This window comes from Alternaria triticimaculans (assembly GCF_023758025.1).
Source record: "Alternaria triticimaculans strain BMP 0046 chromosome Unknown scaffold_6, whole genome shotgun sequence".
NCBI lineage: Eukaryota > Fungi > Ascomycota > Dothideomycetes > Pleosporales > Pleosporaceae > Alternaria > Alternaria triticimaculans.
The window spans coordinates 42,290-70,151 of NW_026055963.1; the positions used below are offsets into that span (position 1 = coordinate 42,290).

Here is a 27,862-nt window from a genome sequence, read left to right on the forward strand (position 1 = left end):
GTCGACAAAACGTCCGTAGATCAGCGAGCCGAGACCTCTCGAATGTATCTTTGGTGTGTGACTGCATGTCAGCATGAAGATCGTACAACATGGCAACAAGAACTCAGTGTGTTTGAGGATCTAAACCTATCCCGTGATTATCGCATTGCAACCCTCGAAAGCGTTGTTGAAAGCAGAAAATGACGTAGATTACGAATGTCTACCACACATCAACAAGGCGTCTTAACTACGTATCAGCGTGACAAAACCTCCAGAGCAGCAAACCCAGCCCTGGTATCATCAGCTCGCCGAAGCAACTGCCGACCCAAACAAAACGCCCTTGAATGAAAATGAGAAACAAGTTGCGAAAAATAAGACATTATGCACTATTTGCCGCCGAGCCGGAAGATGCAAGGGCGACTTTTGGTATCCGATATGCTACAGTCCAACAGACAGGACGGACGTGTATGTCGTTGAAGAGGTATATACGCCGAAGAAACGCCAATAGGTATGATACAGTACAAGAGAGATGCGGAATAGGTGATGAGATGGTATGATGGGGGGTATCAAGAGGTCTGGGCTCCACGAGCCGACGTGACGTGACGTATGTAGCTTCTGCGACGGGAAGGGATGGATGGAAGATGCTCCGCTCTTATCGATCGACAGTCTTGCCGTCCCGATAGACGGCAACTTCAAGGCCGAAAGCGGACAGGGTACTCGGGGTACGTCTGTCCGGCGAAGTCGATAGGAGTCGATGAGACCGACGAGGGCTGTGTCATGGGCAGGAGCACAAGGTCGGCTTCATGCATGGAGTCGGTCCATTGCACTTCCATCTTTCTTTGCTTCTCCCGACCCGTCTCTACTAGTCACCTCTGTTGTCTGGCGTAGGAGCTTTCTTGCGAGGGCGAGAGGCGCGTGTCGTAGGGGAAGGAGGGTGAGTGTGGTAGTGGGATTGGGGGCGAGCGACGCAGAGAAGGCGAGTTGCGCATGTTGTCGGAAACAAGGGTTGCCGCTGCGCTTTGGGTTAGGGGCGTTGAGGTTCCCGCGACGGGTGTTCCTTTTGAGGAGCCGCCGCTGCCTGAGGTTCGGTGCGCGGTTCGGACCGTCGATGGGGTGGCGGGAGAGCGGCCGCCTACTCCCTGCGTTGCCCGCGGGGTTGTACTGGCACCGCTTTCGGCACTGACATGTCGGTTCCGGGGTGTGGTGTCGCGACTATCACTGTCCGCTCGCCGTCGCGGCGTCGACTTGGGCATGGTCTCGTGGCCGTTGCTTTCTTTTTGCCGAGGCACAGACTTGCTGGCTGTATTTGCTCGACTGCGTGTAGGCGGTGTTGAGTGCGCCTGTGTGGACGGGTCCGTGAGTGGTGGAGCCTCTGCTGCTCTTCTGCTGCTTTGACGATTGGGAATCTTGGGAGGAGTAAGAGGCTTAGTTGCTGGCTCCGATCTGCCACCAGCTGCTTGTGGAGTATTTTGTGCGACAGGCTCGGGGCTCGCCATGCCTCCGACGCGTGGCGTACCTTCCCAGCTCTTGCGCTTCATCATGCGACCCAGGATACCCACAAGCTCAGCAGCGTCCTCGAACTCAGTGTCATCCATTGCTTCTTGCGCGCGGTAGACATCCTTGATTGCACGCCGAGCGACGCGCCGCGAGGCATCGTGGTCGTGGACACAATCCCACAGAAACGCGCTGTGCTCTAGCGCGACCGACAAACGCAGTGGATGTGAGCCAGGAAGGAACGAGGTGGCGTACTGAGTGGCGGTGGTGAAGTACCCACTAGCTAACGGAACGAAGTTCAGGGGTGGGAGTATGAAGGAGGAAGGCTGCGGAATGGGAACCGGGTTGAGGCCCGGAGGCGCGTTGATCGTCGGTCCCGGTGATGGTGTTCCGACTGGTCCTCCTGCTGCATACGGATTTGTGACGAAGGATGTCTCGGACACGATGGAGTCGATGGGTTCGCGTAACGCTGGTTGTTTGCCTGCGCGCTTCGAAGGGGGTGACAAGCCCGGGGGGTCGGTCTTGCGACCATGTCCATTACTATGCTTTGGTGGTGATATCGGTAAAGGGGGCAGAGCAGGGTTGCGAGGATCAGTGCTTGTCATGTTCATTGTCGTGACGGGCGGTTGGTTGTGGAAGAGGCAGAAGATGTGGTAGAAGCTCGCGCGCAACTTGACGCTCAACACTCTGCACTCTGGCCCATGCTGGTTGTCCTGCGCATAGGGCAGCACGTATAGCTCGAGTATGGAGAGTCCCTCACGAGACATCCAGAGGATATGTTGATAGGCCGAGAGCGAGGGAGTGTCCCGACTGGTGTCCAGCTTGCGAAGCTTCCGGGCGCGGATGAGTCTCCGGGCCAGGAGAACTGACAGACCCAGAATCTGGTAGAGAGCGCTGGAGAGGAAGGGACTTGTTTCTTCAGTCTGCTTGGCTATCCGACCAAGGAACTTCTGGTCAAAGTCCAGAGATGCCATGGTTCAGTGATGTAGTCTGGATGGTTCGTAAGTCAAAGCTGAAAGCAACAGGGAGAAAGGCGGATTGGTGATGGGTTTGGCAATGGAAAGAACTCAGATGAATGCTTGCGCCAAGTACAGGTTGATCGTGAAGTGAATTGTAATGCGCGACTCATGAAGCACTAACCTTAACCGCCAACCCGGACCGTTGCGCTGTATCCTCTGGAGATAGACACAGTGCAGCCCGGCCCAGGCTGACCGATGACACCGCGCGCTGATGCCGCGCTGGAGATGAGGCTCTGGCACCGGTGCAGCGCGTGCTGGCCAATTGATGTGTTTCGGTAGACGACGCGATGTCCGTGCGCGACCCTTGCGCGGGTGAAGGTCGATTCTCGTGATGGCCCAAGTGGGAAAGCGCTACTCGGAGATTTGTTGAATTAGGCGATTGCGATGGAGGCGAATATCATGACACAGCGTATAGATATACGTTGGTGAAGAATGCTGGGCGCAGAAAGATGAAGCGGTGGAAGAAGGTCGTGGGAGCGCCACGAGTGATGAACTGTCTGGCCAACTGTCAGTCTTGCTTCCAGATCATGGGAAGCAGCAACGGCTCACCTCGATCGGGATATCTGGAAACGGATAGGGCGAGACGGTGTCGATGGTTAGGGCGAGTGCCGGTCTCTTATTCGACGGCGGGGGTGATGGCGGAGCCAATGGGCGGGCGCAAGAGGTGAGGCGCTGCGAGACCCTTTTGCGACAGGCTAGCAGACGTCAGACGTCAATTGCGCGGTGGATGTTGAGGGTGCGAGGCCGTGGACAGCGCATTCATGGCGACCAAGCCAGCTTTCCGACTCCAGCGCGCACGAGGCAATGCGACCGTCTTAAGGGCCGTGACGTCGGCAGGCGGTGTGGCAGCGGTCAGTGCAGCTGTTTGGGACGCCGAGGAAGCGAAACTGGGCCGCGCACACTTGCAATGCCTCGAGATGCTCGGATAGCCGTTCGATCGCGCTCAGGGCAGGCGGCGGGGCGTCTTCTGGTGATGCGCAGACCCTTGCGCTCGGCCTGGTGTTGAGGAGCGGGCGGCCGTCGCGATGCGAAAATGACAACTTCACCAACGGCGCAAAAAGGAAATGGCAGGGCGAACGCTGAGGAAACGCATGCTAGTAGTAACCCGCGCACTCTATCCGGCCTGCTGGAGACGCAGGTGCAGCTCCTGCGTCAATCTGCAGACAGGCGAGCTATGGTGGGCTACGTGTCAAGCGTCGAACTCCTCCGCTAAACTGCTCACGTCGCTGCATGTCCTTTTTGCCGTTAATAGTTCAGACGGGGCGCTGCCAGCTGGCACCCAGGCTAGAGCTGCCTTTACTTATTCTCCTGCTCGACGTCAACGCCTCTCCAACACGCCCGCTTGAGAGCCTCGCCAACGCGCCCATGCACGCCTGTGCCTCGCCTGCAGTCTCAGATGAACCACACCGTTTGCCAGCGCATCGTTCCACGGCTGGGTGGGGTGCAGTATGCCATCATGCTACTTGTCCGTCTGCCGCAAGAGACGCTTCGACAGCCCTAACCATGGCGCTTCCAACTCCGCCACGGACAGCATGCGCTTGCGTTGTCACTCGGGCCCTCTACCCCACGGTGAGGACTAGCACGATGCATGCTGACGAGACACTGATGTAGACGGGCGTCCCTGGCATGTCAACATGTATCCTGCACGCTTAGCAATATGCCCGAGTGGATCTCTCTGCGACTCCCAGCCTCGAAGGCGACATGGACCCGATACCTCCATTGGGAACCCTACCCACCATCTTTACATCCAAGAAACTAGCATCCATTGATAGATCCGAGCTATCGTCTCGTCATCTGCGGGATCTGGCGGCGTATCTGCATCGAAAGTCTCCACACGAATTGGCGGTGAGGCCGCATGCTCATTGGCTGGAATTTCGAAAATGCTGGCCTAATGTGGTCGGCAGCTAAGAGCACTACTGTTAGCCAGCCTTCTTGATTTACGACCACGACGGCACTAGATTGTACGTCAGAGCTTTCAGCTCCGCAACTTAGTCGAGGCGGTTGGGATTCCAGCGCCGTGTGACCGGGACATACCGAGGCAAAGTGGCCGCAAATCACGACGACGATTGCGCAAACTTCAGCGGAACCAAACGTCGCAAGTTATGTCGGTTGATTTCCGACGGTACGGCGGGTTTGAGGAAAACATGAACCAGTGCGGCGATTTTCCGATCCTCAAATCAAACAAACTACGATGATGTTCGCCCCCGTTGCACCAGCCCAGAAGAGCAAATCTCGCTATTGTCAGATCTGATGTTTGGTCATCTCTTAGCATGGCTGTCTCCCGACGAGTATGGGTTCGTGAGACCTGAGTAAACCAAACAGCTGCTTCGTGCTCGCTTATCCGGAGCCGCCCGTCGCTGGTTGTGCGACGACACTGGCGCAGTATGTTCAGCATAGGTGCTGACTGCACTTGTTGAATGCTCACATCTCTCACCTGGGCATGAAATGGCTTAGTACAACCTCAACGCCAACAGTCGACGATAAGCCGTGAACCATTCTGGGAAGTTACTGTCGCGGGACTGACATCCGCTTAGTCTTCGAAACGCCTTGCCGTGGTTGTAACCAGACGGATGAGTTTTTAATTGCTTGGTTGCTCGCGGATGTCAAACCGCGCAACTTGAGCAATAGATAGCAATCATGCAATCATGAACCTATTAACGCATGCATCGTGGTATAAGAGCTGAGACATACGACAGAGATGGGCACAACATCGGTCATCTGGACTTCTATCGAGCGTTCTTATCCAACACTTTCGTTCCAACAATATCACGTTGTCAATCATCTCAGCATACGTTCTTTTACTCGTTGGTTGTCCGATCCGAACTCTATTCAAGGTAAGACACACGGCAGGAGCTCGCCGGCCAGGGTCACAGTGTACTTCGGTAGAGTACCATTGCTGACCATCAAATAGATTTTGAGCCATACCATCCCATCCACCATACAAAGAGGCTATCCAAATTCACGGTCATTACCAACGCCACGCAAAACACAAACTCACAATGTGTTTCTACCACGCCTACTCCCACAAGTGCGGACACACTCAGATGATCTTTCAGCAAATGTGTCCCAAGGGCCAGATATCGCAGCGAAAGTGCGCACGCGGCCACGATGGCGTAATCCTCGCTACCGTCAAGGTCGAGACAGCTTGTGCTGTTTGTCCGGGCTAGACGAGTTGTAGAAGGAGGATCTTTACTTAGCCCACCCATGTTTTACCCTCACATGTATCCAACATGATCCCCAATGCTCCCTCGAACCGCATACATCACGACTATTAGACTTACAATATAAACACTTCACATCACCCATTTCCGATCTACACACCAACGTGACGTCTTCCAGTGCCTCCAACCATCCACTTACGGGAGCGAAACGGCCCGCAGCGCTCTTTCCCAAACTGTCAAGGATGAAGCTTGAAGCACTTCCTCTCGTAAAAGGAAAGCCCTAGCACGCAGGTTAGCTACCCCACCATCCGGGCTGATCACGCCCACTGCGATATCCACAGCGACCCGACCCCAGATCTGCGTTCGCGAGTACAGTCGAAGACAGGGATTCCTTTACATATGCTCGCGTTCGGATTCGAGGATGCTCTAGACTTTTGTGGTGGGCGATCATCATGGTCGGGGTGTTTAGCCGAGGATAACGGAAGTCGCGATATGACAGCACCACAACCGCGACTGCGACGGCAGCGTCGCTCCTTCCTTACTTTAATAGCATTGTAGTTGCCCGTGCTGTATTGCTAATAGGCATGCGCCACGCACCTCTAGCGAGATGTTATCGCATCGCACAATTGTTGTAAAGCACGAACAACATTTCACGAAGACGTATCCAACTAACGCTGCAAACGGCCTCTACAATCTGCAACCTGCAATCCCAACCGAGTCCAACGGTGATCATTTACACAAGGATAATTCCCGTGGATTTTTCCATTGGTCGCACTCCCCTCGGCATCCAAACGTCCCGCGCCCCAACTCACGTTCTCGGTTGCAGATGCCCATCTGACATCCCAATTACCGTACAGAATACGGTCGCACGGCTCGAAAGGGTTGCACCTTGATTGCGGCGCGTGATCATGGATTGTGTATGGAAACAAAAGGTTTGCGCTGATGCTTCTTTTCGAAGCCTCTGCTCCTTGCTGCATTCGCCTCACTTTGCAACGACGGCGCGGTATCCTGTGCGACTTACATGCCACTGCCGCGAAATTGTTTGATTCGATACACTAGATACCCGTTGACAGGTTCCACATAGTGTACAGCGGCCCGCAGACGGCAAGTCCTCCCTGTGTTGAGCCGCGCCCGCTGCCGGTATGCAGGAGGCCGATACTACGAAGATGGCGGATGGCGCAAGCACGATTGATGAGAATGCACAAGTACCTGGACGTTCTGAACCGAGATTGGAAGAACCAAAGGAGCATTTCGAGAATGCGTCCGCGAATGATGACACGACCGACCAGACACATACCCGCGATCCAGAAAAGACCACGCCACCCCCAGTATCACTACCAAACACCACCGACCCCTCACACCCAGATAAAGAGAAGAGCACAGCAGAAGTCATCGCAAAGGAAAAGACCGCCGATGACACAACCCCCGACGACTCCACCCCCTCCTCCGAATCGCAATACCTCTCCGGCCCCAAACTCGCCATCCTAACCCTCGGCCTCTGCCTAACCACCTTCGTAATCGCCCTCGACAACACCATAATCGCAACCGCAATCCCGCGTATCACCACCGTCTTCAACAGCCTCGAAGATGTAGGCTGGTACGGATCCTCCTACCTCCTCACCACCACATCCCTCCAGCCCTCTTTCGGGAAGGTGTACACGTACTTCGACGTAAAGTATACGTATTTGTCTGCTTTGGTCCTGTTTGAGGTGGGCAGTGTGATTTGTGCTGCCGCAACGAGTTCGGCGATGTTTATTGTGGGGAGGGCGGTTGCGGGGGCGGGGGCGGCGGCGTTGTATTCGGGGGGGATGACAATCATTGGGTTCTCGGTGCCGTTGAGAAAGAGGGCTATCTATATCGCTGCGCTCTCGTCCATGTTCGGCATCGCATCTGTTGTTGGACCTATCCTTGGTGGTGCCCTTACGGATCGAGCGTCGTGGAGGTGGTGCTTTTGGATTAACCTTCCTTTCGGTGCTGTGTCGCTGGGCGTGGTGTTCTTCTTCTTTACGAATCCGAAGAGGATGTACTCGCATCTACCGGTGAAGCAGCGGTTGAAGAATATTGATATCGTAGGGGCTGTGTTCTTGATCTGTGCGATTGTTTGTTTGCTGTTGTGTCTGCAGTGGGGTGGGTTTAGTTACGCGTGGAGTGACTCGAAGGTTTGGGGGACATTACTAGGCTTCGGTCTGCTAATCTCCGTCTTCATCGGCTTGCAGATGCGCAAGGGAGATCGGGCAACGATACCCGTTCGCGTATTCACACAGCGAACAGTGCTGGTAAGTTGTTTGTACTCAACACTGCTATCCATGGCTTTATACACGTAAGTCCTACCCCCATCCATCATCCACTCCTACAAGCTATCCCCTAACACCCAACCAGCCACATATTCTACCTCCCCTTCTACTTCCAAGCCATCAAAGGCACCACCGCCGAAGAATCCGGCATCCGCACCATCGCCTACCTCGTCAGCATAACCGTCTCCTCCATCGTCATCGGCGGCCTCATCACCCTCGTCGGCTGGTACGCCCCCTTCATGTGGTTCGGCAGCGCCATCTTCGCCATCGGCGCCGGCATGCTCTACACCCTCACCGTCCACTCCCCACCCGGCCAATGGATCGGCTACCAGATCCTCGCGGGTATCGGCGCAGGAGCCGGTGTGCAGATCCCGTTTGTCGCTGTGCAGGTTGTTACGAATGAGGAGGATATGCCTACGGCGAATGCTTGCGTTATGTTTTTTAATTCGCTGGGGGGCGCACTTTCGATTTCTGTGGCGCAAAATATCTTTGTTAATACGTTGGCGAAGGAGGTGCCGAGGTATGCGCCGGGGTTTGATGCGCGCATTGTGGCGAATGCTGGGGCGACGAATTTGAGGAATGTTGTGCCTGAGGATCTGCTACCGGGAGTGTTGCATGGGTACAACAACGCGATTGTCACGGCGTTCATATTGGCGATTGCGACGAGTAGTGTGGCTTTCTTTGTTAGTCTGGGTATGGAGCAGAAGAGTGTCAAGGGGAAGAAGATCATGGCCGGTGGTGCGGCATGAAGATTGGTAGGTGATGTATACATCATCTTATTTCTTCAGTGGCACACCACAGTAGCAAGTTCTCGTCTACACACAAGATCTCAACCTCACCATCCCACTCTTAGTCCGCTATACTCCTGCGAAAAGCTCGGAGACCAGACTCACGACGCGCAATCAAGCCTTCCGCTCCATACGACCAACAAGCAGCTTCCTTATAGCCTTCTTCTCCTCCTTACTCAACGTCGCCAACATCTCGCCCGTAATAGCCTCCTCCTCCCCATCAGGCTTAACCTCAGCACACACACGCTCCATAAGCGCCATCTTATACCCGAGCAACTTCTCCTCTCCCTCCACCCCAACACCACCACGACCCGCAGTCGCAGCAGACATATCCCCAACAACATCAGTCTTCAAAGCCTCCATCTTCTTCTCTCTAAGAAAAAGGTTCCGCCTCTCTACCTGCCTCTTCTCCAGATCCGTAGCATCTTCATACGCCACTTGAAGATTCTGCCAGGCCTCGTAGTCGGCGTCGGAACGGGTTTCCAGATACCGCTTCTCCATTGCGTGGCGCAGTTTTGCTAGTTGGGCTATTTTGGATGCTTCGGAGCGGATCCAGGCTGAGCGGATGGGCTTCTGAGCGTCGAGACGGGCGCGGGCTGAGGGGCTGTGGTCGTATTGGCCTGAGATGGAGGAGAGTGGGGGAGGTGGGATGGGTAGGTTTGAGCGGAGGGGTAGACGGGATTGGAAGCTTGGTTCGCGTGCGGAGTGAGAGTCTTCTGTTGAGGCTGGGGTGGCGAAGCCGGATGTCGCGGGCGCGGAGGTGGGCCATGTTGCGGTGAATGGTAGGCCGAACGACTCAGATGAGGGCATGAAAGGCTTGCCGAATGACTGAGATGAGGTTACGAAGGGCTTGAAGCCGCTGTTCATGCGAGTCTCAGATGGTGATGGTGTGGCTAGAGGAGCTTCACACACAATGATGCTAGACGGGCGATCAAGAGGCGTAGTTCCACATGTTCGAACATCAACAAACGGCGGGCGGTTGAACGACTGAGATCCGGTGTCGAAGCCACTGTTACTACCACGTAGGCGATCAGCAGATACCATGCCCACGAACTCCGGAGATTTGGGATCCCAGCTAATCCCACTGTTACTTCCACACATCTGAATGCCAGCAGGGTTCTTCCGAATAACGTCATACATGCTAGGGTGGACAGGCGGTGGACGAGTACCAGTCGGTAGGGGAAGCGCACCAACTCCACACATGCGAGTCGTAGATCCTGTGCTGCTTTGGAACGGCTTATGGTCGACGAAAGGATCAGTGTGCTTTCGCGCATGTCCAGACCCGTTACTGTACGGCGAGCCACCCAGAGTCAAGTTTCCTTCTTCGTCTATCTCAGCGCTGCGCGGGTATACGTCGAACATGGGCGAGTCAATCGAGCCGCTGGATGCGTAGCGCTGCACGGTAGGTGAATGTGGAGACGGGATGTTCTGCCAGGCGTTCTTCGTATCCTTGTTGCTTGGGTTGTGCTTTCCGTACTTCATCTGATCGCTCGTGTGGAGACGTCCGTTCGGAACTGGTGACAGCGATACATTTCCCACGTCTCCCTCGTGGAGCTGCTCTCGCATACGACCAGGACCGAGGGGCGACGGCATACCCGGTGAGCTTGATACTCTGGCATCGAGCCTTCGCTGGTGCAGGTTTGGTCCGCGCGGTACGATCATCTCCTCGAAAGGCATGTTTCGTGGAATGGGGAACGTTGACTGCGGACGGGAGGGAACATGAGTCTTTGCAATGCTGGGGTGGGAATAGAAGCTGTCGGAGTTTCGTGAGATCTCTTTCTGCAGCTGCGCAGGAGACCACCTCATGCCGTGGCTGGCGGGAGTCTGGACCGGACCGCCGAACTCAGGTCGAAAAGGTGACTCGACCGCGACGCGAGTGAAAGACTGGCGCTGAGACAACGGTGAGATATCAGAATCGCTGGACGCGGAGCCATTCGTAGCACCCGTCTCTGATGTCGCGGCGACGGTGAAAGGCGTCGGAAAGAAGGTATAGGCACTGCTGTCCTCGAGTTCCTTGTAGCCGCTGCTCAACTTAACAGTAGTGTCGCTGGAAGGAGACTGGAAAGTATCATCACTTGGGCCATCGCTCATAGCACCTTCAGACCAGACTGGACTGCCCTGAAAGTCGCGGCCCCGGATGGGTGCGCTGTAGTTACAAAGGTCCTGAAAGGAGGGTAAGTTCATCGACTGGTCCAGTGCGCGCTGAGAGCTCTCTAATGCGCGATCCCATCTCTGCGCCTCGAGTGCGTTGAACGACAGTTGTGTTTCGTCGATGTAGTCGTTTGAGCTGGGGCGCTCGGGGAGTGGTTGGCGACTCTCCATGGCTGTTGTGGTGGTCGTGGTGAGTCAGTGTGTGCGGAGAGAGATTGGTAGGCGCAAAAGTGAGAGAAGCTCAAGGTAAAAATGTTTGCGCGGTCATAGCTCAAAGTGAGAGTCGGCCAAATGCGAGTGTGACGAAAGAGTTGGTCGTCGTGGTGAATGCGGATTGGGATTGTCATGGGGAGTGGTGAACTTGGAAGGCAGCTTCGCGTGTCGGAGAAAGAGCACTTGCGCACAACGTGCTTCGCGAGATACGTCACCAACAAGCGAAGTTTTCACACATTCGGCTGCTCAGTTCTTGAATTAATGATCCTTATTGTTTAAGATGATTTAGTCAAATGGGTGTAATATGCAACTCGGAAGTCGTGAGTGGCTCGCCTACTCGGCATCACTGCAGTACCATGGGAGGAAGTAGATGAATTGACCTTATCGATTATGGAATCCACAAATTTCCATCTTTGTCTCTAGCGACGTGCTCCAGTCAAATACTGTGCCCTGGTCGCCACTATAGTACCCTAATCAGTATTGTGTCGAGATTGGACATCGAACCGCCCTCACAATACCGGATGAAACGGCGGCGCAACACCCCCATCCTTCACCACCGGCCTCGCAGTCATACCCAGAACCTTCCTCAGCCTCTGCGAGATACTCCCCTTCTTCTCCCCTTTCGCCTCCACCCCACTTCCGTCTTTCACTTTCACCATCCCCTTCCCCTTCCCCTTCATCTTGAACTTCTTCTCCGACGCTCCTTTCCCATCCGAAACGTTGCGAACCGGCAAGCGAACGATAGGCTTACGCTGCTCCATCTCCTCTTGCTTCTTAGTCTCAGCCCTGCGCTCTTCCTCCAGAATATCCCACTCTTCTTCTAGATAGATCATCGTGTCCTTCTTCATCCTCTTCTCTTGCTTCGGCGCGAGGCTTGCTAGATTGAACATAGCAAGGTATTCGTCGCGGATGGTTGGCCACATGGCTTCTAGAAATGCTTCTTTCGCCTCTTCTCGCTGCATCGTCTTGTCGTCCGACCGCTTAGCTTCCTCGATGTTGGGAATGACGAGATAAGTGTCTTCGACCTGACCAGCTCGTCGGGTCGCATTTTCTCTTCTCTGTCTTCGAGAGGGGCCATAGTGAACTGCGGGATTCCGCGTTTCTTCAAACCAGTACGGCTGCACGTTTCCAGTCACACTTCGTGCGAGGTGGTACTCTGGGTCGCTGGCGATGCAGTTGAAGCCTCTGAGGTAGATAGTTGGGGCTGGTGTTGATGGCGATCGACGACCGGGAACTGTTGCTCGGCGTGAGGGTGCGAATGATGGGAGGTTATCCGGGGTGTCTTCGATCATGCTCGGGACTTCTGGGACCATGCTTGGTATCTCCGCCATATTTCCGTTGGTGAGTAGTCTTGTCGGGTAAAGGGTGTCTTGTTGGAGCTGGACGCCTTATTGTACCTTGAACGTAGAAGATGAACAAGTAATGAGATGAAGTGCAAGAAGATGGGGAGAGAAAGGGTCCGAATTATCATGTGCAGATACTTTGGTTACCCTGAGCCAAACCGTGGTTCGTATATATCATACTGATACCAAGCTCCTTGATTTATTGGGACTGGAGTGTACCTGCGTACCAAGGGTCCAGGGACATTGTGGCTAGTCGTTGGTTATGTGTTCGTAAGTCCAGGGTCGTATCTGGCTAAGCACAATGACTAAAGGGTTTTGATAGTGTAATGACATGTCACCAGAAACAGTCTGCAGCCACTAATACGCGTGTCAGTGACAATTTTCAAGGATACTGGCGCGAGGAGCCTGCGTAATATTTCCCTATTTCACCTAGGATTGTGTCAGTGATCTATGTCTGAAGGTATCATCGCGATTTACGTCCAGCCACAATCTCTCATGCCAGGATCCTCGCGCACTCTTTTCAGATCTACGCCAACTTCCCCGGTACAAAAGGCAGTCCCCCACTCAACCCCCCATCCACAGCCCAAGCCTGCGCATTAACATAGCTAGCCTCGTCACTAGCCAGGAACAGCACCGCCCTCGCAATCTCATCCGGCTGCCCACCTCTTTGAAGTGGGTTCAACTGACCAATCTTCTTCTCGCTACCCCTCTTCCTCGCCGCATCGTATGTCACCCTGGTCATACCAGTTTCGATCAGCCCAGGGCAGACGGCGTTGCATCTGATGCCGGAGCCGGCGAGTTGGTATGCGCACGTCTGCATCAGACTGATGACGGCGGCTTTGGAGGCGGAGTAGTCTGTAGGGCCGGCGTTGGAGCGGAGACCTGCTACGCTTGCTGTGGCGATGATGCTGCCCTTTGGGTATGGCTTCTCATCCGAGGTCTTGAGCATAGCGCGCGATGCGTGTTTTGCGGCGAGGAATACGGACAGGGCGTTGGTGCGTAGGACGTTCATGAAGCCTTCTGTTGACTCTTCCCAGAATACTTTGCCGGATGATATTCCTGCGTTGGCGAAGAAGACATCGAGGCGGCCGTAGGTGTCTAGAGCTTCTTGGCAGACTTTTTGTACGGATGCCTCGTCTGCGGCATCGAATTGCCGGATGTGGACTTCGGTGGAGGGGTATAGGGTGTTGAGCTGGCGCTTGTGTGTCTCGAGGTGGTTGTCGGCAAAGTCGCATACGTAGATTGCGCGGGCGCCGTTGCGCGCGAATTGATGCGCGCTTGCGCGGCCGATGCCTATCTCTGAGTTTGCGCCTGGAAATGCTGTTAGACTCTCTCTCTGAGTGAGAAATGCTGGGAATGGCGGGCATACCAGTAACGATGATGACCTTGTCTTTGACGCGTCTGCTTGCCATTAGCACAAGCGCGTTCAGCTACAGCTGCACAGGCGCACCCCATACTCACTGATTGCCCAGATCCCCCGCGATCTCCCTGACACCCTTCAATCCCTCAAAAGTCTCCGGCTCGGGTAAAGGTTCGGAGAGCTCTTTGCTCATTCCCTGCCGCTGTACCTTCGCAACTGCGGTTGGCATCGTGGAGGCTTTTTCAAAAGTCTTAAAGGTGTTTATGAAGTCTACTGTAGCGTATTGATAGAGCTTCCACAGTTGCGAGTGGTATGTATTTGTCAAATGGGTAGTAGAGCTTGCGGAGTTCGATGCGGAGGTTGCAGAATCCGGGGAAGATGCCGAGGCAATTCCCATTGGAGCTACACGACGTCATTGGCACTACGCCTGCATGATGGAGCCAAATGATTAGGGCAACGCTTTTGAAACTGGAAATCTTCGAGAGATGCATACCAGATTCGTTGTATATTGAGTCATTCTTAGCATGACGAAGTAGATGATAACTGTGGACCTGCATGCAATGTTGATTCCCTCTACTTTACGCACACAGTCCAAACCAAACACCACAAATCTCCTCACTCGCCGTTGCCGTCCGCACCATCCCCATTCTCTTCTGCAGCCGCCTTTGCAGCCTGCGCCATCTTCCACCTCTGCGCATTCGCCATCAGCTTCGCCAACTTCGCCGCACTCTCGTCGTCGGCCGGGAAAACGTAATCGACGTATTCCTCGAAGCTGTCGTCGTCCAACTTTCTCCTCTTCTTGACCTTGCGGGGCATCTGTTTCTCGATCTTGTCCTTGTCCTCTGTTGTTCCGTGAACATCTTCGAATGCCTTCCAGGCGCTGAGGAGCGCCACGCGGTCTTCCTTGAGGTCCTTCTCCTTGAGTCTGGTGTGCGCGCGGGTGAAGGCCTCGCGAGCGCGGGATTTGGCGAGCTCGCTGATTGTTTCGTCGTCTTCGGGGGTGGTCTCGTCGGGTACGCCGAGTTCGAATTGCGCGTAGGACAACCAGACTTTGACGTGGTCGGTCTTTTCGAGGAGGCGCTCGTATAGTGCACGTGTGCGGCCGTATTCGCCTTCTTCTTCTTCGAAATCGATGTATGCTTTCCATAGAACTTCCGGCATGTCCATTTCTTGCGTGTCGACGGCGATTTCGAAGATGCTCCGCGCACGGTCGAGATCATCGAGACCACGCTCCAGGTTGGCGAAGTTGATCCATGTGTGGCAGTTTGAGCCGTTCCACTCGATGTACTTGGTGTAAAGCTGCCGACAGCGGTTGAACTCGAAGAGCTTCATCTCCAGTTCGATGTAGCCCTTGAAGAGCTTGTCCTTTGGACACATGCCCAAACTTTGACCCAGCAGCTTGCGTGCAGCGGTGAGCTCTCCTTGTCGCACGAGGAAATGAGCAAAAGCCAGCCATACTTTGGCGAACGTGAAGCGCTTGTGTGGCAGCAAACGTATGCACTCTTGGTAGATTTGACGGGTTCGCTCAATGTCGTGCGAAACTGTCTCCTCCCAGACTGCGTAGAACAGCCAAAGATATATATACCGCCTCCAGTGGCGCTTCTCCTGTGTGGGCGGTATCTGGGCGATCGCTCGCTCGTATATGTCGCGGACTCGGTCGGGGTTGCCAGACGTCTCTTCCAGTCGGGCAAAATCGATCCAGCTGTCGTAGTTCTTGGGGTTCTCCTTGATTTGTTCCTCGTAGTGTACACGTCGTTTCGACAGAATTACGTCTTCAATACCGTCTCGGTCTCCGTACTGCTTCTCGAAGGTTGTGAAGGCTTTGTGTAGGTTGACCGATTTCGATCGTGGCATGCGATCCAGGGCGAACTTGTAGATAGCTCGGGCACGTTCCAACTCCTTTAGTCTCGCTTCGAACTTTGCGTAGGCCATGAAGAGCTTCTCGTCCATGAAGTCGTCTCCCAGTGTTGTGACGGCGGTACCGTAGACATCGCGCACGAGGTCGCTGGTGCCGTTCTCCTCCTCAAACTTGGCCCATTTGATCCAGTTCTTAGGTTCCGGATGAACGACCGTGAAGCGCTCAAATATTGCCCGGCATCTCTCAAATTCGCCGTGTCTCTTCTCCAGCTTGATGTAAGAGCTCCATGCCGCCTCCTCAGGCTCCCACTGCATCCAGCGTTCGAAGACCGAGCGGGCACCGTCGATGTTGCCGAGCGTCTCCTCCATGTAGACATACTTGTACCATAGCTTGTCGACTCGCGGAAGAATAGTAACGGCGCGGTCGAGAAGGTTACGGGCATGCTGGACATTGCGGTGCTTCATCTCACTCTCAATGTATCGCAGCCATAACGGGACGGACGTTGAGTCGACATCGAGAGCTCGTTCGAAGATGGAGCGGGCACGTCTGAATTCCTTCTGCTCCAGCTCCCAGGAAGCATAGCGCATCCAGTTGTTCATGTTGATACGGTTCCGCCGCACATAGTCCTCAAACTCCTTTCTCTTCCTCCCCTGGAACTCATGCAGCTCCTCGATGTCGGCGAAGCGCTGCGTTGGCGCCTTGAGCTTCTCATCTTGACGATCGACGGCTTCCCTCAGCAATTGTTCAGCGGAGATCTGGACAGCCGCGGCGGCCTTGTTCTTGACCCGCGGGGGTCCTCGTGAGGCCTCCATGTTGGCGTTCGAATATGATGATCAAGGGCGTTATATGGGATGCAACGGTATGCGCGTGATGGTGAGAGAGGGCGAGGCGCACGTCGGTCGTGAAGGCTGTCGCGCCTGGGTCGTGTCGGAGTAACAGAGCTCCAAAGGTTGGTCCGGATCGCTCTAACCGCCGAACACGTGATCGCGGATGCCTACGCAGTGCGACTACGGTACAATAGCTTGGCGATAGCAATTGTCGTATGCAGGTCGTCGTTCTGCGATGCGACAAGATTATTCTGTAACGTGAGAACGCGACTGCCTTAGCGCAACTTTTATCCGCTGCACGCCAAGCAATTAGCACTTTCACGTCACTGCCGTCGCAACTTCTCTCTCCCCACGACACTCACCCGCGCGCATTCACAACTCGACCGGCGGCCATCCCAGGCAACAGGTACGTAGTATACCAACGATCCCGAACTCAGCACTCAACCGATATCCACTAGGAGAGTAACCTCTGGCCGCCGTCGCGACTTCCTCGATACCCCCAACTGCTATTGCCTGGTAGCGACGCTCAACCGCACACACCCGAATACCTCCAATCTACATTCTGCCATGGCGACTCTCGAGCAAGAGCTTTTGGCGGACTTCGCAGACAGTGGTGATGAGGATGTCCAGGATCTGGAGAATGACTTCGCCGAGGGTTCTGGCGACGACGATGAGATGGTCGACGAGGAGGCGCAATATCGCGAGAAGCAGCAGGACAAAGACAAGGAAAGCAAGGGCCCAGCCGACATTCGATCCGCGCAGCAGCTCAAGACGAACCTGGACCCCGTCCTCAAGCGCATCGAAGACGCTAAGGACCAGATGGACATAGTCGAGGGCGAATCGTTTGAGGAATCTCCCGAGTACCAACTCCTCACAGAAGCCAACGAGTTCTCTACACAGATCGATGGCGAGACTGCTAGCGTCCACAAGTTCATTCGCGACCACTATTCGGCCTTCTTCCCCCATTTGGAGGATCTGATCAAGAACCCTGTCGTCTACGCCAAAGCATGTTTGGTCATCGGCGGCGGACCTTTGTCAAGCATCAAAGATATCAGCCCCAAGCTGAGGCAAATCGAAGGAATGGAACCTGCCCAGGTCATGATTGTCGAGATTGAAGCCACGCGTGTCGAAGGAAGACTTCTTGAACAGACTGAACTCGACTTGGTTTCAAGCGCCTGCCATCTGCTGCTCGAGCTGCACGCCGCTAAGTCTAAGATTCTCGGTTTCGTTGAATCCCGAACTGAGCTGTTCGCACCCAACCTTACCGCGCTCATTGGAAGTTTGACTGCCGCCCATCTTATCTCATACTCCGGCGGTATCGCGAACCTAGCGAAGACTCCCGCTTGCAACATCGCGCCTCTAGGTTCGACTAAAGTCTCCGGGGCTACAGTCGGACTTTCGAACATGGGTCTGAGGCACGAGGGTTACCTGTACCACAGCGACATTATCCAGAACCAAAGGCCGGATCTTAGGAAGCAAGCGCTACGTATTGTGGCGGCTAAAGTCATTCTCGCCGCGCGTGTGGACGCCCATTCCAACTCCGGCACTGCCGATATAGGTATGGATCTGAGGAAAGAGTGTGAGCGTCGGTTGGACAAGTTGGTGGAGATGCCAGCGAACCAAAAGGCCGGAGGAAGGGCCCTTCCCGTACCCGATGAGAAGCCGTCGCGAAAGAGAGGTGGAAGGCGAGCCCGCAAGGCCAAAGAAGCAACAGCAATGACCGAGATCCGCAAGGCTCAAAACCGGATGACTTTCGGCAAAGAAGAGAAGGAAGTCGGATACGGTGACTCCGTAGCAGGCATGGGCATGATCGGAGCCACAGACACCGGACGACTCCGCGCGCAACAAATCGACCCCAAGACCCGCGCCAAACTCAGCAAGAAGAACCCCGGATGGGGCACTGACACCACTCTCGGTGCAGCTTCGTCTCTCAAAGGCTTTGGTGGAAGCGGCACAGCAACTAGTCTACGTGCACAGGGTCTACGAACTGGTGGTGTGGGTCTTGGTGGTGCGGGAACGAACTCCATCGCGTTCACACCTGTCCAAGGTCTCGAGTTGGTTGATCCCAAGGCGCGTGAGGAAGCCAACCGTAAGAGGAAGGCAGACGAGGATAGGTGGTTCAAGGGCGGTTCATTCACGCAGCTCAACGGTAGCTCGAAGGTGGATGCGGGTGGTTTCAAGGTGCCAGCGCTGCCGAACAAGAAGCCTAAGACGGATACTTAGTTGGTTGTTTTGGTTGTGGGGATAATATGGTATCTGGTCAGCATATATGGCGTTTTCGTGGCATTGCAGTGAGTGCGAGTGCATTGGGCGGCGTTTCATTGTGGGATACTCTCGATACCTATACGTTGGGACGTTGCAGGGATAGTCAGATAGTTGTAACTTCGATATGATTATGCTCATCAAATTCTGTTTGTATCATGGTGCAAATGCGATGCTGGAATATCTTAGTAGACTACATCGACGCTCATCCGCAAGTTACACAAATCCAGAAGGTACCCTGGCGGATACGTATCAATCGACGCTCGACCTCTAACAAGACGGACTACGCCGTATACTCCCAAGCACCTTACCATCCGTACCCGTTCTCCATGCCCACCCATTGTATTGACATTCCATGCCACCCTGCTCAACCTCGATCTCCATATCCTCCACCACCTCCTCCACCTCCTTCACTCTTCCAGCAGCCTCCCTCAACTGACTCAACCAATCCCCTCCTGTCCCGGTCACCTCAGCCTCCTTACTCACTTCATACGCATGATCAGCCACATGCTCATCAATCTCCCAGGGATCCGCAGACAAGATAGTGACCCTGCAGATTTCGCAGTAGAAGTTCACTCCTGAATTAAATTCGGGACTAGCGGGAGTGAAATTAGGCGAGAAAGAGAGGGAAGCAGGGGAGGTGGGCGAAGATGTGAGGGAGGGGGTTGAGGCGAGGTCGGCAACCGGTGTCCCGTCGTGGGGGAATGTGATTCTCTCATTGGATACGGCCTCGTCTTCCTCCGCCGAGGGTGAAGACAATGGCGATGGCGAGGGCGACGCAGAATCCTCATCCGTCGCATCATCATACACCATGCTCTCCCCATCAGTGGCAGAATCATAGTCTGCCATGCTTTCCTCCTCTTCCTCTTCTTCTTCCTCCTCCTCATCGTCATCGGACGTCATATCCTCATCCCCCGGAGAGTTTTTAATGACATTAAACACGTGGCCTGCCGAACTCAAATGCCGCGCCCAGTTCGCACCAGCGAACGTGACCTCGCAGTCATCGCAATAGTGACCATATTCATATCCTTCTTCGCCGAAGCCGTCATCCTCATATTCCTCCTCTTTCTGCTCTTTCTCTTCCTCTTCCACAGACAGCACCACAGACTCCGGTGTCGGTGCATGAAGCCTCACACTCTCTTCCTCCTCCGCTTTCGCCTTCGCCACATTCTCCAAATGCGCTCTTGCCTTCAAATGACCGCCCCAGCCCCTCGAATGGACCTGACGGTCACAGTACACGCAATACTGCTTCAAGCCCCGCATATACTCTTGTCTAGTCTTGGTGCCCTGCACCGGAGGGGATTGCTTGTCCCGAGCTGCATTGTCCTGATGCATTCGGCCTTTGACGTGGCATGTCCAGTGTGAGGCCAGTAACGTACGGTCGCAGTCGCTGCAGTGGCGCTGTGGTCGGCCTAGGTAATCTTTTTGAGCAGGGCCGCGTCGCTGGCTAGATGCCGGCTTGACATACTTGATGTGAGGCCCCGCGCGCTGTAGTCGCCTGGGTGCCTGTACGGGTTCGGACATGGGACTGTCAACGCCATCGTACTCCTCAACCCCCCGGTTAGCCTCACTGGCCGTCGAACTGAACTCAGCACTTCGCGGCGACATGAGCGCATCGCTAGACAGACTTCCCCTCGCAGGACTATTGTAGTCCTCCAGCTCCTTCAGCATCCTCACCGGGGTCCCCGCAACACTCTTCGTATTCCCCACAGTCTTGGTCTCCGTCTCAAATTCCACTACCCCCTCCATCCTCCCAAGATGCATCTCAATCCTCCTCCTCCCCCTCTCTTCCCTCCTCTTCGCACGCCTCTGAATCGCATTAACCCTACGCATCTCACTCTTAAGCTGACGCGCATTCCGGATCGGAGCGTCACCATCATCGTCGGAGGAACTGGCGGATGAGTCGTGTTCGGGGCCGAGGTCGAATGTACGGCTGCCTAGGCGGAAGATGCTTTGTTTCTGGATCTTGATGGGGGCGATGGGACCTGGGGTTGGGGCTCGCGCTGGCTTGGGGAGGAGTAGTATGTCGAGGAGGGCGGACTGTGCCGAATGACGGTCTGTTATTTTCCACTCTTTTTGTAGGACGCTTGTGAGCATACCAGAGAGCAGGGTGTATGCGGCCTCTTTTTGTTGGTCTAGTGTTGTGGACATTTTGACGGTTGGTATGTGTGGGAGTTAGACGGGCTGAAAAAGTTGGGGTGGAGTGCCGGTTGGACAAAGTGGTAGGCAGTGTAGACTAGATGAACACTTGGAGACGGATGGGAAAGTAGAAGATAGAGGGTGTGTTCCCTTATTTTGTATAATTCCGCTGTGGTGCGTCCCACGGTACCGAAATGGCAGCCTGAAGGTGGAGGCCACGACAACCAAAGTACCACCAAAAAAAGGGCGAATCAACAAATTCATATTGGAGAGATACGTGCCAGTCAGAACGTGCGAGATACCTACGAATTGAAGTAGACACCGTAGTTTGTGTTCACCTACCTTGGTTCCTAAGTCTTGCGATGACAGCATCGGCCCTTTCTATACGCTAAGCTTGCCTCTCAGCGCCCTCGCATGCATGCAGACCCTTCATTCCATGACTCTTTGGATGCACCACGAACCATGGTTTTTGATCGCATGTTCAAACTGCGGTTAACCATCATATTTTCGCTGCGTGTGAAATCGCCATACTTACAATGTGGCTCTCAATCACGCAGAAAAGCTGCTGCCTGGTTTTTCGTATACGTGTAGCATTAGCAGGTCAGAACAATATTGATGAGCCGCGGGAATGTTGGACTACCCAGTGCCCTTAAGCTACGGAAATTGACGGTGTTCGAGATGACTCAGGTTGGCACAACTTGGAGTTGGTGTCGAGGTGGTCAGGTGTGCGCGACCATGATTATGGAATGAACGAGCAACGCGCGGATTCCTACACCGTGGATATCGCTTGGCCGACGTCTGTGCTGCTGACTATCCCTACTCATGATTCTGGGATACTCCAGGGTAAAGCCGAGTCGGTTCGCGACAGCAATGTTTAGTGTGAACTCAATGGCGTGAACTTATTCAGGGTCTGCAGCTTTGGGTAAGAAGCGGCCAGCGCACGACTCAGCCATTGTTGTGAGATCAGGCATAACAATCGAAAATGTTATTGTGCAAGATCCTACTGAGCAAGGAAAAAGCCATCCCTTGCAAAGCCCGATGCATCTCGTATTGCAGCGATGATCAAGACACCTGTCGCTTCAGGCGGTCTGTAGGCGAGAGCGGGGCGGAAGGATGATGCGCAAAGCTCGCTCGGTTGGCGTTCAACTTTGTTCGAGAAGCGTTCGATGCTTTCGTGTGCGGGGGTATCCCTGACCTGGCTTTTCTGTGCACTGCGATAGACGAGATCTTACCATGTCTCAGCGGGCGCCCGCGAAAGACACTCTGTGAACGAACGACAATTAGCAGTGTTCCACAGGCTTCTCTGGCGCTGTGTTCTTGGTCGCACCGAGTGCAGGCTTCCCTGCGCGCGCACTGGTAGCGGCCTGTTAGATGCACCTTGTCAGCCCTAGGACCAGGGTCTTTGCTTGTGCAACATTGGACAAGGGATTCGCAATGCAGTATCGCCTGTCGCATCGCATGTCGCATCGCAAAGTCCAACCAGCTTGTTTGGCGCGAAGGTTGTTCGGCGACAATGGTGAGGTGTCCAGTAGATATCTCGACACGTGTTGGCGGCCTCCTAGTGCTACCCAGACGGAAGGACAAGTCTTGCCGGTGATGCACCTCCTACAGGTTGGTCACACTCAGCTCTAGCAGGCAATGGCTTAACCCGATATGCGTTTATTTACCCGCAGATAACCCATGGAGGATTCCGCCAGATGTCTTCAGATACGGCGTTGTGGCTGGCAATGGAAGCCGCCCTTGCGATATGCCCATTGCGGGTAAATAGGCAGGGAGATTGAATTGGACAGGCGGAAGTTGATGTCAGCGCGCGCTTTAGATAGGACGAGGCGCGCCGCTGGCCACCCTGGAAGGGAAACCGGCCCGTAAGACGCAGTCTGGAGATCGAATGCTCGTGTGCTTGATCGTTGGACAGCGCACCATTGCACGATTGTCACATCGGGAGCTACATACGTCACCCGCAGTGGGAGCAAAGGATTGCGCAGTGAAATGGGCAGTGAAATAAGGGCAGGCTAAGAATACGCGGCATCAGAGATGTGCAAGCAGGCACAGAGTGGTTCGTCGTGACGATGCAGGAGCAAGCCACCGATAGCTAAGCGAGCAGTGAGGGTGCAGAGGGTGCAGAGGGTGCAGAGGGTGCAAGAGGGAGGTGTTCTCGAAGAGATGCCGCTCGCGCCGGCTGGACCGGGACCCAGGTACTGCGCAATCAGCCTTAATCAAATTCTGCCAGTCCGTCGGATGAGGGTTGAGCAACGCAAACGGTGCAGTGTGGGTGCAGTAGGAGTATGGGCGGCTGCATGGTGTGTCTAAGCGGGTCAGAATGTCGCTGCACGCCGCACGAGGCTCGGCTCAGTAAGGTACTTGGGTAATGGGCAATAGAGAGGTGCAGCAGCGGACGGGACGACGCTGATTGCAGGAAGAACAGTGTGGCGGGCCCCAGTGCGCAGCACAGAGCGGCACGTGATTGGCCCGATGCAGGCTAGCGGCCCTGGCATGCTGAAGTTCTTTTTGCGCTCGTAGCGGTCTGCGCCTTTAGCCTTTTGCTGAAGAAATGCCCGATTGCTCTGGCTGCATTGACCTGCCGCCCTCTCGTCGCTAGAAGTGCTCCTCTGCCGCCGCTCTCCTCGGCCAGCTCATCGTCGCGCGTCGCTAGCCCGTCGGACAGCAGTACCCTGTTCGCTACCTTCCGCTCAAGCGAGACTCGCTTGTAGGCAGCTTGTAAGTAAAGTCGGTTGATTCCTTCATGGCACTGCCACATGCGCCCTCATTACCTGCTAAAGGCGGCTAGCCAGCTGCAGCCCACCCTCCACTGAGCCCACTCGCTGCCTCCTAGACGGACGAGATGAGTGAGGGATATCGCGCGCGATGCATTGCTGGGAGCGGCAGCTGGCATGCCAGGCCTTCATCATCTTCATCCTTCCTCATTTATCATTCATTCTGATTCCCTGGACTTTGTTAGTCTTCATTCAGACGTTCACGTATTTGTTATCCCCAATCTATGTAGTGCACGCACAACTACGTGCAGCGCGGCGGCGTCGAACCGAGCGAGGCCAGGCCCCTGTTCCGCGGGTCATAACGCCTTCGCCAACTCAGCTAATCCCAGTTCCTTGCCAGGCTTGCCGTCCCTCTTCCCATCCGCCTCAAGCTTTCTAGCGCCGCCGTGCTCTTCAAGACATCCCCAAGAACTGAAGAGCGCCCCGGTGGCAGACTCCATTGCTAGCCCATGTCGCACGACTTTTCCACCCACATCTCCCAGGCGCCCTACTCGCCGGCCCCTTCGCACTTTTCCCACCAGAGCATGGCCGATCCTAACATGCAGTCGCGCCAGCAGCAGGCCGTCGCCTATCCCTCACCGCACTCGTACCCGTCGCCCTCGATGCAGCCCACGTATACCTACCCGCCGCCCCAAGGCCAGCAGAGCAACGATGGCTACCGCAGCTCTCCCCAGGGCTCCAACATGTCGCTGCCGCCCCTCAATCTGCCGCCAATACGTCTGCAGGACGGCCAGCAGCCCCAGGCGCAACCTCAGCAGCCGCCCCAGCCCATGGGCTCTCCGCTCCCACCGCCGCAGCACGGTATGCCGCAGTACTATCCGCACCCAGCGCATGCGCAGCAAGGCCCGCCCATGATGGGCAACATGGGCCCGCAATTCAATGCCATGCGATACCAGCTGCCGCCGCAGGGCGACCAGAGAGTGCTGTCTGGTGGTCGCCACAAGAAGGAGATCAAGCGTCGCACCAAGACTGGCTGTCTGACATGTCGCAAACGGAGAATAAAGGTGAGTGCATACGTCAATGGAACGCGGTGCAGACGCGACGCGATGTCAGAGGAGCTATTGCTTGTCGCTTGCTTAACCGAGCGAGGAACCCAAACTCCTCTAATCCAACCTCTCGCGTGTCAGAAGCGACCGGCTGTGCAGCAACACTGTTAGTCAGTGGGCTGCAGCACTTTGCCTCGCAACATCGCCGTTGCGGGCTGCAAATACAGCTGCGCCGATTTCTGGCAAATTTTCTGCATCGCGCACCAACATCACTACTCACCTGCTCATGCGCTAACCACCACCCCGACAGTGCGACGAAGCCCACCCCATGTGCCGGAACTGCCAGAAGAGCAAACGAGAGTGCTTGGGTTACGACCCGATTTTCAAGCAGCAATCCGGTCCCGCCCAAATACAACCTGCTCCCAACTCTGCGCCCGCACCCCACGCGACAAGCGCACCGGCGCCCGCACCTTCCTCCTCCAACTACAGCCAAAGTCCGGTACCCCAAGGGTACGCGCCTGCCTCGTCCGCGGGGTACGCGACTGCCGCTCCTGCTACGAGTGGCGAACACCAGCAAGGCAACTTCCACGCCATAGACCCTGCGCTTGCCCAAGCCGATCCCAATCTACAGCCACCCCAACATTACAACGGTGTGCACCCCATGGATCCCAACATGAGAGGGCCTCCAGGCACCAGCTACCACCCGCCTCCGCCAGAGCCCATGAAAGGTTGGTATCCTGCTCCATATCGCCATCACAGTCCTAACGCAGATTCAGGCAAGCGGTTGAATATCCAAGACATCTTTGGCATTTGCAACCACAGCCCGCCCGAGGTTCCTCAGCGGACCTCGCCAGTGCCCCGTGAAATCGACGACGAGTTCTCGCGCATCTTTATTAACGATTACTGCCAAGGGCTCGACCTCGTACTTGAGACCAACTGGTTCTCCATGAACAACAATGCTCTCAACAGAGTCTTCAGCGACCGCTCCCTACATGAAGAGGCCGCTTTCTTCACCGAGACCATCAAGTACAAGGCTACCGCCGATACCGACATGACCGGCGTCTTTAGTCAAGAGGCTCGCTTATTATGGCACTTGTTGAGCACGTGCAAGCAGAACCTTCCAAGCACCAACGGAGCACAGCCAGAAGGCGAAGACTTTGCGATGAGAGAAACCCGTGCGCGCCTCGACGTGCTGGAAGCTCTTATGACGAATCAAAATCTGGACTCGAATCCCACACGTCAATTGGCATACCCCCCTACGCTTGATGATGTCAAGAGGTCGCAAGTCGACTTCTGGCAACATCTCGGAGACTTTGTCCAATTCTCAGGCTCAGACACTGCCCCGCCCGGAGCAGCCGACGGCGCACTGTCAGTACTACGCGGCGTCCTGTGCATGCACGAGGTGCGCGATGCCATCTACTCGATTGCGATCGCTCGTCATTACGGTAGCCGCATTGGTGGTTTCCCCAACGCCTTACCACCCCAAGTCGACCAAAGTCCAGACAGCGACTTGAATAAGCTTTGTGTCGCTATGTCGTTCATCAGTCATGAGAGCCGTGCATCTAGCCAACAGGTTCTCGCGCGTATCTGCGACATGGCCATGTTCTCGTGGACTGCCTCGCGAATGCCTTCAAGTCACCAACAACAACAACAACAGGGTGGCTTCCCTCAATGACGACATGCGGGCATAGGAGCAACCTGAGAATCAAATTAAAGTTGCCGTAGCCTTCGGGCCACATTAGTAAGAATTGGAAAGTCCGCGTTCATCTTTTGCATCATCTCAGCGGTGGCGTTTTCATCCCCCTTTTGCCATTTGCTGGCATTTGCGTTCGTTTATGAATTATATTCCCAGGGGCCAGAACAAACCTTTCTCATCCCCCAAATGCACGTTTTCATGATTCTCCCTTCAATCGCAGTTGCATCTACCGCGTACGGAGCTGGTGGCACCTAAGCATGTATCTCTCTTTCCTTTGCGGCAGGCATTCACACAAGATATACCCTCGATCGTATCCTGTTTCCTTCTCTTCGATCATGTCAGACCTAGTATACAGAGGTCTGGCTTTAATCTATCTTCGTCCTCTGGACTCAACCTTTATGGAATATGTGAAGACGGTTGCATTGCGGTATTTGGAGCTATATTTCACACGTGAGGAGAACTACAATGGCATCATCTCTCTCAAATATACGCAAATCGAGTGATTATTGTTGCCTCTTGGGTCTGATCGGATCTCTGCATTTATTATGTCTAAGGAATAAGAACTGAGCACCCTAGAGCCTACGTTGACGTCAGGTCGCCTACTTTGCGTATTCTCGCCTTGATGTATGCTGCATACCTCTTCAGAGTTCTCCTGATATAGGGTGCGGTGAGCTGATTACGATCCCTCAGCTCAGTGGGTAACACAAAACCAGCGGTGAACCCGCCCTCCTCCCATTCCCAATCCCACTCACCCGGACATGTAGCCTAGCCAAACAATATAAACCTTCCCACCCTGTTGAAAGAAAAAAGCTCCTCCTCTCTTTCCCTAGTTCCCAGTTCCCAATTCACCCAAGCGCCCCCAAACCCCTCAGCCCCAGCTAGTCCTGTCCCCTTCTAATACCGCACTTCGCACAACGCAGATGACGCAACGCGACAACGTCTCCGTGCGACATTGCACGAAGCGGAGAAAGTGCCGGTGGCGGAAATTAGCTTGCCCCTTATGATTGCCGATGGAGTAGGTGGAGCCGGATTGCATGGGTGCACGGCATGAGCGAGTGGAGTGAGTAGAGTGCATGGAGATGAGGAGGGGGAAGGGGGGAAGATGGGGCGATATGAGGCTGAGTTTTACCGGAATGATGGATCGAAGGGGGTAGTTTGGAAAGCAAAGGATGGGAAGAGTAAGACTAGTTATTCGAAAAAGGGCTGCTTACTTGTTTCTTTCTATCCAACACCGAGCCGCCTCCAAACAACTACCGACCCAGCCTCCCATTTTCCCCAAAGTCCCTCATACCACCAAACCCAACACCAAGAAACACGCGTGTACCGCCGCCCAACCACCCCCGTACCACCCCCCAAAAAAAACAGCCCACCGCTTCCTGTCCTCCCAGTTCCTCCTCTCCCCAGAACATCTGACACACACCCCCTCTAAGCGAACCACTCGGAATGACCGCCGTTTTCGTATCACGATAACACAAGAGCTTACACAAACCCCCCTCTTCCATTCGGAGAATATCCATA

At 54.9% G+C, this 27,862-nt stretch overlaps 9 protein-coding genes across 9 annotated transcripts; 3 read left to right on the plus strand and 6 right to left on the minus strand.

The window, feature by feature from the left end:
• Positions 1–845: 845 nt before the first annotated feature.
• Positions 846–2,447, minus strand: J4E78_004927 (uncharacterized protein; the record flags this gene model as incomplete). The annotated part of the gene is made up of 1 exon (XM_049365551.1): positions 846–2,447. One exon carries the CDS (start codon positions 2,445–2,447, stop codon positions 846–848), a length of 1,602 nt encoding a protein of 533 aa, XP_049222266.1.
• A 4,114-nt stretch (positions 2,448–6,561) lies between these two features.
• Positions 6,562–8,696, plus strand: J4E78_004928 (uncharacterized protein; the record flags this gene model as incomplete). Its single annotated transcript, XM_049365552.1, has 3 exons — positions 6,562–6,570; positions 6,802–7,973; positions 8,033–8,696. The coding sequence occupies 3 exons, from the start codon at positions 6,562–6,564 to the stop codon at positions 8,694–8,696; spliced, it is 1,845 nt and encodes a 614-aa protein (XP_049222267.1).
• A 153-nt stretch (positions 8,697–8,849) lies between these two features.
• Positions 8,850–11,443, minus strand: J4E78_004929 (uncharacterized protein; the record flags this gene model as incomplete). Its single annotated transcript, XM_049365553.1, has 2 exons — positions 8,850–11,059; positions 11,437–11,443. The coding sequence occupies 2 exons, from the start codon at positions 11,441–11,443 to the stop codon at positions 8,850–8,852; spliced, it is 2,217 nt and encodes a 738-aa protein (XP_049222268.1).
• A 165-nt stretch (positions 11,444–11,608) lies between these two features.
• J4E78_004930 (uncharacterized protein) lies at positions 11,609–12,430 on the minus strand (the record flags this gene model as incomplete). The annotated part of the gene is made up of 1 exon (XM_049365554.1): positions 11,609–12,430. The coding sequence occupies one exon, from the start codon at positions 12,428–12,430 to the stop codon at positions 11,609–11,611; it is 822 nt and encodes a 273-aa protein (XP_049222269.1).
• Positions 12,431–12,968: 538 nt separating this feature from the next.
• Positions 12,969–14,031, minus strand: J4E78_004931 (uncharacterized protein; the record flags this gene model as incomplete). Its single annotated transcript, XM_049365555.1, has 3 exons — positions 12,969–13,753; positions 13,812–13,843; positions 13,904–14,031. 3 exons carry the CDS (start codon positions 14,029–14,031, stop codon positions 12,969–12,971), a joined length of 945 nt encoding a protein of 314 aa, XP_049222270.1.
• Positions 14,032–14,417: 386 nt separating this feature from the next.
• On the minus strand, positions 14,418–16,472 carry CLF1 (NineTeen Complex (NTC) component; the record flags this gene model as incomplete). The annotated part of the gene is made up of 1 exon (XM_049365556.1): positions 14,418–16,472. The coding sequence occupies one exon, from the start codon at positions 16,470–16,472 to the stop codon at positions 14,418–14,420; it is 2,055 nt and encodes a 684-aa protein (XP_049222271.1).
• A 582-nt stretch (positions 16,473–17,054) lies between these two features.
• On the plus strand, positions 17,055–18,710 carry J4E78_004933 (uncharacterized protein; the record flags this gene model as incomplete). Its single annotated transcript, XM_049365557.1, has 1 exon — positions 17,055–18,710. The coding sequence occupies one exon, from the start codon at positions 17,055–17,057 to the stop codon at positions 18,708–18,710; it is 1,656 nt and encodes a 551-aa protein (XP_049222272.1).
• Positions 18,711–19,019: 309 nt separating this feature from the next.
• On the minus strand, positions 19,020–20,900 carry J4E78_004934 (uncharacterized protein; the record flags this gene model as incomplete). Its single annotated transcript, XM_049365558.1, has 1 exon — positions 19,020–20,900. The coding sequence occupies one exon, from the start codon at positions 20,898–20,900 to the stop codon at positions 19,020–19,022; it is 1,881 nt and encodes a 626-aa protein (XP_049222273.1).
• Positions 20,901–24,111: 3,211 nt separating this feature from the next.
• On the plus strand, positions 24,112–26,323 carry J4E78_004935 (uncharacterized protein; the record flags this gene model as incomplete). Its single annotated transcript, XM_049365559.1, has 3 exons — positions 24,112–24,666; positions 24,959–25,376; positions 25,425–26,323. The coding sequence occupies 3 exons, from the start codon at positions 24,112–24,114 to the stop codon at positions 26,321–26,323; spliced, it is 1,872 nt and encodes a 623-aa protein (XP_049222274.1).
• Positions 26,324–27,862: the final 1,539 nt, after the last annotated feature.